This window comes from Hirundo rustica, chromosome 8, assembly GCF_015227805.2.
Source record: "Hirundo rustica isolate bHirRus1 chromosome 8, bHirRus1.pri.v3, whole genome shotgun sequence".
Taxonomy (NCBI): domain Eukaryota; kingdom Metazoa; phylum Chordata; class Aves; order Passeriformes; family Hirundinidae; genus Hirundo; species Hirundo rustica.
Window position 1 is genome coordinate 29149017 of NC_053457.1, and position 12110 is coordinate 29161126.

At 35.5% G+C, this 12110-nt stretch overlaps 1 protein-coding gene and 1 long non-coding RNA gene across 2 annotated transcripts in view; one reads left to right on the forward strand and one right to left on the reverse strand.

Moving 5' to 3' along the window:
* Nucleotides 1-12110, forward strand: part of CCDC172 (coiled-coil domain containing 172) — an 18329-nt gene continuing 6219 nt past the window's right edge. The window contains exons 1-6 of the mRNA XM_040071790.1: nt 1-79; nt 260-345; nt 3559-3675; nt 5059-5224; nt 7200-7301; nt 7992-8094. Of these exons, the coding sequence (XP_039927724.1) occupies nt 1-79; nt 260-345; nt 3559-3675; nt 5059-5224; nt 7200-7301; nt 7992-8094 (653 nt within the window). The remainder of the gene's footprint in view (nt 80-259; nt 346-3558; nt 3676-5058; nt 5225-7199; nt 7302-7991; nt 8095-12110) is intronic.
* LOC120756078 (uncharacterized) overlaps nt 3171-12110 on the reverse strand; it is a 25094-nt gene continuing 16154 nt past the window's right edge. Inside the window, exons 2-3 of the long non-coding RNA XR_005702009.2 lie at nt 4198-4235; nt 3171-3277 (exon numbers count right to left, since the gene is read on the reverse strand). This is a non-coding gene — a long non-coding RNA (uncharacterized LOC120756078). The remainder of the gene's footprint in view (nt 3278-4197; nt 4236-12110) is intronic.

Sequence of the window (12110 nt, forward strand, 5' to 3'; positions counted from 1 at the left end):
ATGAACCTGAACGCTCTGTTCCAGCAAATCCAGTTCACAGAGAAGCAGGCGAGGGAGAAGAGGAACTTCATCCAGCAAGGTCGGCCCCATGGGCACCATCCTGAGGGGCCTCCCCGTTCCCAGAGGATGAGGCCCACAGGGTGTCCTGAGGGGACTTGGCAGAGCCAGCATGGCTGGTTCTTGCCACCAGCACATTTCTATAAGAATGTAACATTTACAAACTGAGCACACGCTCTTACAGGTTTGTGTTGTCTTGCAGCTAAATGCGACATAAATAGAAGTTACGAAAGAATTAACCAAATAAAAGAAGAGCTGAGCACTGCAAAAATTAACTTAGAAACCAAGGTGAGCAGGCATATTTATAGTGCACATAATAATGAAATACGTTATGTTTACAAATACACAATCTATTCTTTCAGGGATAGATCCAGAAGCACTTTTGAGGAGTGTGCTTCACCTGCTGAGTACCGCAGCATGGAGGGAACCTGCACTGTGCCTTTCTGTAGTAAAAAATGTGTCTCTGAATATCCTTCCTCCCACAGACCTCACCCTTGGGGCTGGCCCCTGGCTGTGTTCAGGGCAGGCAGTTTTGGGGCATGGTGTGAGATATTCTATTTCAACAGTCCTGCACCTTGTTACAGCACTTCCCCCCAGTGTACAGAAGCCATCCCTTGGTTACCCAATGCCATTTATTAATGGTCTTTCACAGAAAATCTATGGAAACATTCCCTGTGGTTATTTCACCGGAAATAAAGTCATATACTGAAGATCTTTCTGTGAGCTTACAGTTAAGGCTTGTAAGCTTTAAGTGTTTTTCTAGGGAGACTCACAACAGAGGAGAGTTTCTGAATCTGTTTAGTGATTTTATTACTCTTTCCATTTAATCAAACTGCAGATGTATTTTCAGATTAAGCCACCGGTTTTGCAGAGTTTTTCACCAATAACACCTGCGGTTGCTAATTATTTAAAAATCCATTTGCTTGTGTCTGAAAATTAAGTCTAAATACCCTCCCCTGTGCTCTTAAGTGTCTGTGCTGACAGAATGTGTGTTCACAACAGGAAAGCATGTGGAGCCTCCTTTGAAGTCAGAGCTGTTGGATCCTATCATTTAAATAAACAACTTCAAGAACATTTGGGAGATTGCCTCATCTAGTTGTAAAAATAAATGTTTGGGGGATGGCTTTCATCCTTCCTAAAACAGTATCTTCTGCCTTTTGTGAAGGACTATATATATATATATATATATATATATATATATATATATATATAAAATAACATTGCAGAGAAGGGATCAGACTAGAACTCATTTACAAATATTTACTGGTTGCAAATTGAGACTATAATCATGCAGGCAGTAATTTAGATGCTCCCATTTATGCCTGCCACAATTTCAGAGCCCAAAGGTGCTTTAAAATAGTAACTTATTTATCCAACACAGATTATATCTTGATGTTGCTCGCTAGTTGAAATCCTCAGTAGTCTTACTCTTAAGTTTGTTTACAAACATCACAATTTTATGTTTCTACTGCTAACTTGTTATTGATGCAATGTGATTTACAATCAAGGGTTATGTGGTAGGTACAGAAACTCCCAAGAGTAGAGCCATTATTGTAAATTACTAATGGGAAGAGCTGAAGAACTATTCCTAATTAAATTTTATGTGATTTACTGACCAGTATTAATAATATTCTCACTGATGTCCACAAAAATACATTTTCCTTGCTTGCCTAGTCTGACATTGATTCACTTATAGGTAGGGAATGATACAGAGAAGTAAGTAGTGGAATAGAAAAATGCATTTCAATCAGACTGTATATTTAGGTTTAAAGATTATATAGTTATTGACATTATTTAAAGTAATTTATTTTTCAGTACAGGAATTAGGCTTACATATGTCTGCAATAGTTCATTTAATTCAAATAATATTAAATAATGCTGTTCAGCTGATGCTGTTCAATTTATCCCACACCAAATAATTGCACTTCTTTATAAGCAACATATCCAACCACACGCATGCACAGCAGCTGATGTCTGACCAAGATGATGAGTTCAGAAGTTTTTTGACATCTATTTCACAGACACTGCCTGTGGTCAATCAAAGAGTCCTAGGAAAAGCAATTTTCCCCTCTCTTCTGTAAAATCAGGTAGCATGTAATTAGAACCCAAATTACAGCATTTTTCTGTTTGTAGCTCAATGACTTCTTTAAAAAAATTGATTGCAAATGCATAGATGAATTTGGCATCTCACAGATGGAGAAACTACACTGAAGCTAGTTATGAACAGTATTACAAATACAGTGGTGTAAGATCACCTACTCTCTTTGAATTAATATGTAAAATAAATTCTGAGCCAAGCATGACCTGCACACTTAGCATGCTAGACAGACATATCAGGGATGAGGAAAAAAATCTAGTCCTTTGCTTTCCAACTCTCACACATTCTAGTCTTTGGGCGTTTCATTCCACTCTCCTCCTATTTTGAACAGATGCACTTCATCCGTGCCCTCTCCACAATCATGCACATTATTTAACTTTAAAATATTTTCATTTTTACCACTACTACTACTCCTATTTGGTCTTTTCTGCTTCTACACACACAAACACTAGTGTATCAGTCTGACTGTTCCGTTTCATTCCTGATACTTACCCTGGCCTTTACTCTCTGTGGGAAAATCTAACTTTGCTTTCCCTATTCATTGCTCTGAGTCAAGAGAACTTGACACTCCATCAAATAAATTATTTCCCTCCTTTAAGTCTCTACAACACGTAGCTGTTTCCTATTTGTTTTTTGTTATAGTTCATCCCACCATATATCTGCACTTAGGTTAGATGATACAGTAGAAGGGCCAGAAAAATGAGAAGTCTTCAGCAAATTTTGAAAATAAAGTGGTTGAACAGCACACCCTCCTATCAGATAAACTAATGGTTAAAATTAATAAAATTCTAAATAAATCTATGTCCAAAATCAAAATTTAGGGCTTGGGGGTTTTATGATCAAACAGTCAATAACCAGTGAGCTAATTCCCATTACCCTTTCTCAACTAAAAATTCCAGAAACTGTGCTCAGAAAAGTATCCCACTCTCCTTTGTGTATTCCATAGCAGCATGACAGAGTGGATGACCTGTACAGCCATTCAGTCAAAACCAGGATGCTTGGATCTCTGTCCCATATTATTGTGATATTACTGTCTCGTTTAGTTCCTGATGAGCTTTGCACAATGAGATGGAGGACAGTGGATTATGTTGGCTGAAGGATCACATATGGTCAATATTTTTCCTGGAAAAAAAAAATTTCTCCTAAACCTAGAAGATTGTAAAATGCCATTTTACATAGACAGAACACCACTAAAAAAGTCTTTTAAAGAAAAAAGACTTTTCAAAATCTTAGCAGAACTGAAAGGTTATTGAGAGGAAAAAAGATGCTTTTGTCAGTCCAGCAGCTGTGCCAGCTCTTTTTAAATGGGACCAAGGTCTTTGTGTACAATTTCAGAGTATATAAAACAATAACCTTTTTATATATATATATATATATATAAAATTTTTTTCCCCTTTTGGAAGGTTCAGCAACTGTCTGCAAAGCAGTTCAATGCAGAAATTTTGAAGAAACATGAAGACAGCTTAGAAAAGCAAAAAGCTGAACTTATTAATCAAAGATCCAGTCTTCTTAAAATCATGGTATGTTTCCAGCTGTGATATTCACACATCTCTTTTCTATTGTACAAGAGCAATCAGCTTTAAAATTTGAAAATCTGGAAAAACTAATGTTTTAAATCAGGAATTTTTAAATTATTATTTTACTATATGTAACAATGTAAACTTAGATAATTTCTTGCTTTTAATTTAAACCATGATCCAAGGTAGCTTATGCTGCATTTTACCTCCAAAGCTGATTTTATATTCTTGACTTCATTTTCTAATGTTTGCTGTTGTATGACTGAACCCCAATTCCGACAGATTATTTCCTTTGTAAAAGTAAGCTAGGGAGGCCTCACCTTAAATTGGATTGCCTCATCCACAGTAAAAAATATTGAAAAGGATCAAAGGAAAACCCCAGGGAGGCCCACACCACATTTTAGCAAATGTGGACAGTTTAGCAATCCTGACATAGAACACAATCTCTTTGATGTCAGACACACCTCACCACCTCTTCAAAGGTAGCTACTTACAACAAGTTTTCCAGTTCTCTCAGATGCTAACCTGAATTTTGCCTTCCTTTTGTTTGAGGCTCCTTGGATCTGTATATATGAAGAAAAGCCACAGAGGAATCTTTTCTGCACATGTATTTGCCCTTAAATCAGCAGAGCTAAGTTTTAAACATTCAGTACAAACCAGTATTAAACCTAAATCTTTAGGCAGATATCTTTAACTAAGTCATATTTCTGCATCACCCAAAGTATTCCCAGTATATGTACACATATACTGATGTTTGATATACAAGTTATCTTTTCTTTTTTCCCCTGCATGTAGGGATCATTAAATTTTAATTAATTTAGCAATCAATAAAGATTTTTTAGAAGGAATTTAATATAACCTTACTTTTTTGAATTTTTTTTTTCCTAGAAAATTAAACTGATTTTCTATCAACAATAGCATTCTTGGTAATTCTAAAAGGAGTTAAAGTAAGTCTGCATTCTGCAGAGGGTTAAGTAACACTTTTTAATTTAAGAACAAGCTATAAAAAAGAACTGCCATCCTATGCTAGTGACTTTAAGCAGAATTTTCTAATATCAGTACAAGAGTTGATCTGAAAATCTGCTGGTTCAAGTCTATAACAATGTATTGATTATTTAAATGCTCTGCTGTCAAGAATAGATCTTTCATCTTTACAGGAAAAAAATGTTTAAAACAATAGGCATAATGACAGAGCTGTAGACTATTTTTCATGTTCTTATAAGAAAAAGTAAATATTTTCTTTACTTTTACATTTATTTTTTATTTATTTAGTTTCTGACTACAGATTTAAGTATAAAAAAACCAGTGTGTCTCAGTCTGCCTAGCTTAACAAAGAATTTTGGGTTTTTTCACCTGAACATTCAGTCTTCCCTTTCTTTTTGTCAGGCAGATGCAAAGAGAAAAATTACTGAGGAGGAAGATAATTTTACCAGAGAAGTAACAGAGTTTAACAGTGAATATGGACTAACAAGTAATAGAGATCTTCTTCTTAAAAAGAAAGTCAAGACTGAAATAAATGATTTAGAGAATGAGGCAGCTCTGTTGAAAAATGGTAAGTCTTATATTAAAACAGTTTATCTTGGATTTACACAAATTGATAAAGTATAGCTGTGCAAACCAGTCATTTTATTTCATTCCTCCACTGTCTGGAGCTTCCTTTTAGCACTGCTCTGACATACCAAGCATAATTAAAGGCTCTTTTGTTCCCCATCCTCTTCAAGCTTTCTGATGTGAGCGCTGTGAGGAGAAGAAGCCAACCTGAAGAGGCAGCTCCCGCTGTCTAGTTCAGCCAGCACAGAGCTCACAGCCATACACAGCGACTGAATTAGGTTTAAAATCACCTGTGGTTGAGCTCTGTACATTTCCTTAGCTTCAAAAGAATTGCATACACAGATGTCCTGTAGGATTGGGCCTTTAGTGGCACAGTGTAGCTTGATTTTCAGTTTAGGTACAGAGTATGAGATCCCTCAGCACAGGGTCACACTGCAGGGCAGTCCCTCTGCAAGGAAATCAGGGTCGTCATGGTTCACGGGCTGAACGTGAGTCAACGACATCAGAATGCCAACACCACACTGAGACACAAACAAAATTCTGACCTCTTACACATGAAAATAATTCCTCACTCTATTTGGGGCAGTTAGCTCTGAGCTGGACTGCTGTGCATCTTGTTTTGATCTTAAACTTTAAAAAAAAAAAAAAAAAAAAAAAAAGTCTGGAGAGAATCCTACACAGGACCAGTAAGAGAGAGTGATCAGAGTCCTGGAGCACATGAGAAGGAAGAAAATGAAAGAATTGTGACTATTTGAGCTATTAAGGAAAAGACTGATGAAAGATGGATATCAGTCTTCAAATTGTTTAAGTGTCCTGTAGAAAGGAAATAAATGTATTCTCTATACCTATAGTGAACTAAAAAGTATTCTCTATACCTATAGTGAATAAAAAGTAACAAGTGTAGAGCACAATAAGGGAGAGTCTGTCTGACATCTTAGGAATCTTTCTAAGGACAGTGGACAACTGAAGCTCTCTGCCTTAGAAGATTCCATTACCAAAGGAATTAGGAGTGCTCATTACCAGCTGTCTTCAAAAAAAGATCAAACCAGCATTTTTCAGAAACAAGAGTTAGAGCTGATCCTGCTTTCAGGAGAGGAATGCGGTAGATGAACCCTCAAAGTCCATTCCAGCCTCATGATCTGTCAAATGACAGCGCTTTCAATTCCCTATATGTGCTGTAAAGTTACTGAAAAAGGACTGTCCACTGGAGTTTGCACTAGGTAACACCTTTCTTATTTCCTGTGGCTATGATACTAATCTACAACTGAAAAGCCTGTATTTGGCATCAAGTGATGCTTTTAACATTTAATTTTTATATATTCAGGCAGAGCTGGGCAGTTAAATGATAAGTAATACCTGAAGGGTGACCAAAATTCTTCTCTAAGTTCAGTTGCCATCTCAGTTCCATCCTTTAATTGCACCTTTTTTGAGGCACAGCTTGTATTTGTTTGGTACACTCCTGGGCACACTGACAACTCTGAAGTGAAAAGTTTAAGCAACTCATAATAAGGAAATTACGTGAGGACCCCCAGTTGGTAGAAAAACAATCACAATTAATTCCAGATGCTGTCTAATAGTAAGGTTCAAATATATATAACACCAAGAATACTAAGAAAGGTGTTTATTTTTCAGTCCTGCTGAGAGGTGTCTGTTCTCCACCTATTCAATCAGTCATCTTCCTTTCTTTATGGCTGAATTAACTCTAAAGCAAAACATTCTTTTTATGCCCAGACAGCAAAATATGTTGAACAGCTCAATAACATTAAAAAAAATCATTTTCTTTCATAGCTGTGAATACATTATACAACATATAATTTCCTGTGAACTGTACTATATATGACTTATTTTATTTTGGTTTTATATTTAAGGTTCTTTTGACTAGCTGAAGATTGGTAGAAGTAGTTAAGAATATTTAATATTGTATCATGAATGCTAAATCTGCAATGCATTTTATTTTAAAATGTATTTTTTCTTAGAAATGGAGTCAATGGAACATAAAAATGTTCAGTTAAATGCACTCCAGCTGCAGAAGAATGAATTAAAGCAGGATTTATTTACTCTCCAAAGTGAGCTCAAAGGTGTGCCTGATAACTATTTCTTGTGATAATTATTTCTGGCTTGACAAATGGTTTTGAAAAATGTTTTCTGTCAGTTTTCTTTTCTCAAGCAAAAGAAATCATAACAATATTTTAATTTATTTTTACAATATGTAATGCATCATTTTAAAACATGATTATTACACATATTATGGATTTCAATGAGATTTAATTGAAGTGTCATTGATACTGAGGTCCAATGACTGCTGAATCATGAGCTGTAAATATGAAAGAAAGTTTTGCTTTTACTGGTAAGGCATATATTTAAATGTAGAATTGAATGTTTCAAAGAACTTAAAGTCAACATAAATATTGTTTAAAATCTGTGTCAAAGGTGATCACAGCAATAGGGAACATTTTGAAATCTGAATTAAAATAATATGAGTGCTTTAGTATTGTTTTTTACCAATATCTAAGTAAGGTGTCACAGTAAGAGGTAAGAAAAGCAGTAAATATGGTCCTAAATTGTTTGTGAAAAGGAGCAAAATTTTCTAGATTGCAGTATGTGATTACAATAATAATAAAATATTTAGTTTTCTTTATTTAGATGCCTTTACCCTTGAAAGAGCTTCATGAAGAAGTATTAGAAAATATAAATTTAGAATAGGTAGAAGGTATTTGAATATGGATGATTAATATATATTTATAGGGTAATTCTGATTTCATGTTTAGACCTTGAGAAACTCATCAGGGAGGCTGAAAGAATGACGAAAGTCTTAGAAGCAGAAAAAGTTCAAGTCACTGAAAAACCTCAGACTGATCCTGAATGTTTAAGGTAAAAGCCTCATGTTGATTAGTTCCTAATTTAATTTTAGGGCTATAACTGCAATCTAGTCCTGGTAACAATGACTATTTTACCTTTCATGTACAATATTCCTTCCGAGATCAGAAGAACCATTCGTTTTTTATTAGGCAACCCCAAGTCCTGTTGCTGATTACAGCATTTCACCCTCACATCCATACTCCAATGAACTCAAAACCACAAGTGCTTGCAGGGATGGCAGTCAAACTCAGAGCAAGAACAAACTGCTTGGGTGGAAGGTCAGTTCCTGAGGTCTTGAGAAAAGGGTGGTGGTGCACAAAGTACTGATGAATTACCCAGTGCTAAACTTATTTCTGCTGCCTGGCTGTGCAGAGTCCATTGCAATGGACGGGACTGGCCACAGTAACCTCCTTGGCTAGATGGGGCCTCTGTTCAAACAACTAAATGTGGATTTATTTTCTCTGTGATCTCTGCTATGAGTTCTAGTTTGCCTTTTAATTTAAAAAAAAAAAGTTTTGAAGACTTAACCAAGACAGAAGAGACCTTGCACAGTCTCCCTTGACAGTGAAGTTTTCTTCCCAGGAACTGAGTGGTAACCATTCATTTCTTGTCAGTTTGCTGAAGTGAAACATTAGGTTTTCACAACACCGAAAATAATGTAATTTTAAAAATATATATATAAAGTCTTCAAATGCAGAAAGCCTAATATCAGAATTGACCATCTTTTTCCTATTTTATGATGGTCCAGATGAAAGTGCCTGGGAATATTTAAAAATATTTAATAGACAATGCAAAAGAACTCCTCCTTATAAAGCTAATCCAAAAGGTTCTCTAAGAGAAATTAAGGAAAACACAACTTACATTACCATCACAGGGGTTTTTTTCCTATATATCCCTAAGCTTTTGACAAAAATACATAAATATAGTGGGGGGTTTTTATCTGAAAACTTTCAATGGAAAGTTATAACTTTGTAGAGAATCCTGAGCAATTTTTTGAACGACGATTTGGTAATGACCCATTTTTTGCTGAATATCAGTTTTTGAAAGAAAATGATATATCAGCCCTATTACTAACTCTTCAGCCTCTTGCATGGTGTTGAGACATGGCCAAAATCCCCTCAGCATAAAAATTAATTAGCTCACAATCCTGCATACTGTAGCAAAAAATTTGCATTCAACATATACATAGAAGACCCAGTGTAAATAATAACAACAGTAATGATTCTCCAGGACAGCACGCTGTAATTCACTCCTTTACATTATTCATTCAATCATGATATATCGGGGCTGGTGATACATGAGGCTGCCAGCTCCCTTCCAACTAACGTACTTCCCTTGGAATAGTTTACTGCCATGATGCCACTGAGTGTCCAAATTTGTGTAATTAGTTCCTGTAATAGGTTTCCTGTGTGAAAATACGGAAGTTGCCAACATTATCATACTTTTAATCCCCAGCTCTGCCACTGAGATCCTAGGGATCAATCAAATCCGTGTCTGTCTTTCCATGCAGTGAAATTAAGGCACAGCTCTGCAGAACAACACTGGTTTTCTCTGGGTGAAAAACTGGATAAAACATATTAAATTCTATTAACTGCAAAATCAGCAAGTGTCATTTACAACCAAAGCAAGAAGGATGATGAGATTTTCTTATTTCAAGAAATGCCTCCTTTTATGGTCAAGATAAGCTAACATTATTTGATAATTGCATGTAGTGCAAAATAGAAAGTGTTCCTATGCTATTACCACTATCACAGAATACAAGTCCTTCTTGAAGTCTAGTAATATACTGAACACATTTTCTTAAAATTGAAACTTTTTTTTTAATTTCAGATACGGGAAAAAATTTAGGACAGATTTGCCTAAATCATATTTTTATCTTGCACTTGCTTTTGATCAGAAAATACTTCATAGAGAGCCCTGAAAAAGTTAACTGAGATGCCAGAAGCAACAGAGCTGTGTTGCTGTATTTCCATGTCAGCACTAATAGATTCTGCTTTTCAGTGGAGCCAAGCAGGCAATCCTCATTTGTCTACACCTCCCTATGTCACTGCTGGGCTCTTTAGAGCCACCCCAAACTTTATCAGACTCATACAACTCTAGCAGTTGTGTGGGTTGTTTTTTTTTTGTTTTTTTTTATTTAACAAAGCCTACTTATCACTTCTTGGTTTGGACTACTGAATGAAGAGAATGAAAGGGGGTTTAAAGTATTGGACACTAAATAGTGCAGCATAGGAGTAGTCTCCTGGAAGGTATCTGATCACTCTCTTATAGCTCTGTATCATCACGAGCACAGAGCAGCATCTGCACAGTGCTGCCCAGTAAGAGAACAAAAGGCAAAAAGCAGAACTTGAAACAAGAGTGAATTTAAGGAAAAAACATTTTTATCATGATGAGGTACAGCTTGCTCAGAGAGGTTGCATAGTTTTCATCCTTGAAAGTTCTCCTTCCCAAGACACATTCATATACTTGTGTATATCTTAACAGTAGTCAATTTTGGTCATGTTAAAATCAATGTGATTGAACCTCTTTTGTCTGAGAAACAATCCTTTTTAGCCTAACAAGAGCAGGTTTTTTTATCCTCATACAGAGTTTATTGCAAAAATAGAATTCTAGTTTTCACTGAAAATCATTTTTATTACACAGAAAGATGATCATATTTTGACACACATAATGTGAGCCAGAAATACATATTTTTTTCCTATGAATTAAGCACAAAATCTGATTTTATTTTTTATAGAGATGGAAACCACACCACTCTTTAAGTGGTAAAAATACTTTTTTTGATGTCTCCTTAGAACAAACATGAGAGACAGTCAGCATCAATAACCTGATATATGTAGCTCCCAGATCACCCTGCAAGTCTGTTACTGTATCACATCCCTAGTCCTAGCTTAAAAATCAATATCAAAAGTAGCTGGCAAGGCAAGAATCTTCATTGCAATTAAGTATATATCTAAAAGTAAATTGCGTTTCAGCTGAAGAGCGTAGCCAGCTAATTCAAATTACAGCAATTCATCTTTGATCTGAGAAAAATGCCCCATACCATGTCTGCAGTTTCATAAAATTTCTCTCAGATCCATCAAAGAATTGCAAAGGGTCATGAGAGGCACACATGGGTAATTCCAGCAGCTGTTGGGGCTGCTTTAGAGGCTTGTCCTGATACACACTGAATGAAGAAAGAAAGCAAAAAAAGCCAACCAGAACTGGAATGTTAAGCACAGATATAGTTAGCAGGCACCTTGGAAAATGCAAGTCTCATGATACAGGTTCATAATTCAGAGAAATTTTTGAGAAAAGAGAGGGGTTTTTGGTGGGTGGTGGTGGGTTTTTTTGTTTGTTTGTTGGTTTTTTTTGTTTGTTTGTTTTTTGTTTTTTTGGGGTTTTTTTTGTTTTTTTGGTTGTTGGGGTTTTTTTGGGGTTTTTTTTTGTTTTGTTTGTTTGTTTGTTTTTCCCTAAAGAGCTGCAATTAAGATCAAAAGCCTTGTTTTAATCATCTGTTCTGCCAATGCCATCCTCAAACACAAAACAGCAGGAAAGAACTTTGGCATCAGCTCTCTGGAGTCCCATTTCCCTGGCAGGTAGCGAGAGTAACATCACTTAAGTGGAACAATGCAGGAGTCAAACAGAGACTAACTGATACCAGTAAATTCCTAACTATGGCGTTTCACTGTTATATTCATTGTAATTACTGTATTAATTATTTATCCCCTTTCACATTTTAATTTTAAATTTTTGTGTTGCCTTAAGTAAAACAATCTAGAAATAATTTTAGTTGAAGTTCATTTAGACTAAAACCAGAGCATTTCTACCAAAAATAGATCTCTTTCAACCTATTTAAAAGTTAGAATAAGGATAAAATGCTGCTTTGAAACCTGAATTTCTCTTCTACTTAGAAAAGAAGTAGCAGAAAGGAAATGCATGAAATCTGCTTACTTTGTAAATAGTTCACAGCTTTGTATACATGTCTAAATCCTAAAAATCTAGTATTCCTTCTTATTCTTCATAATCCAGGAAAAAAAAATCCATTA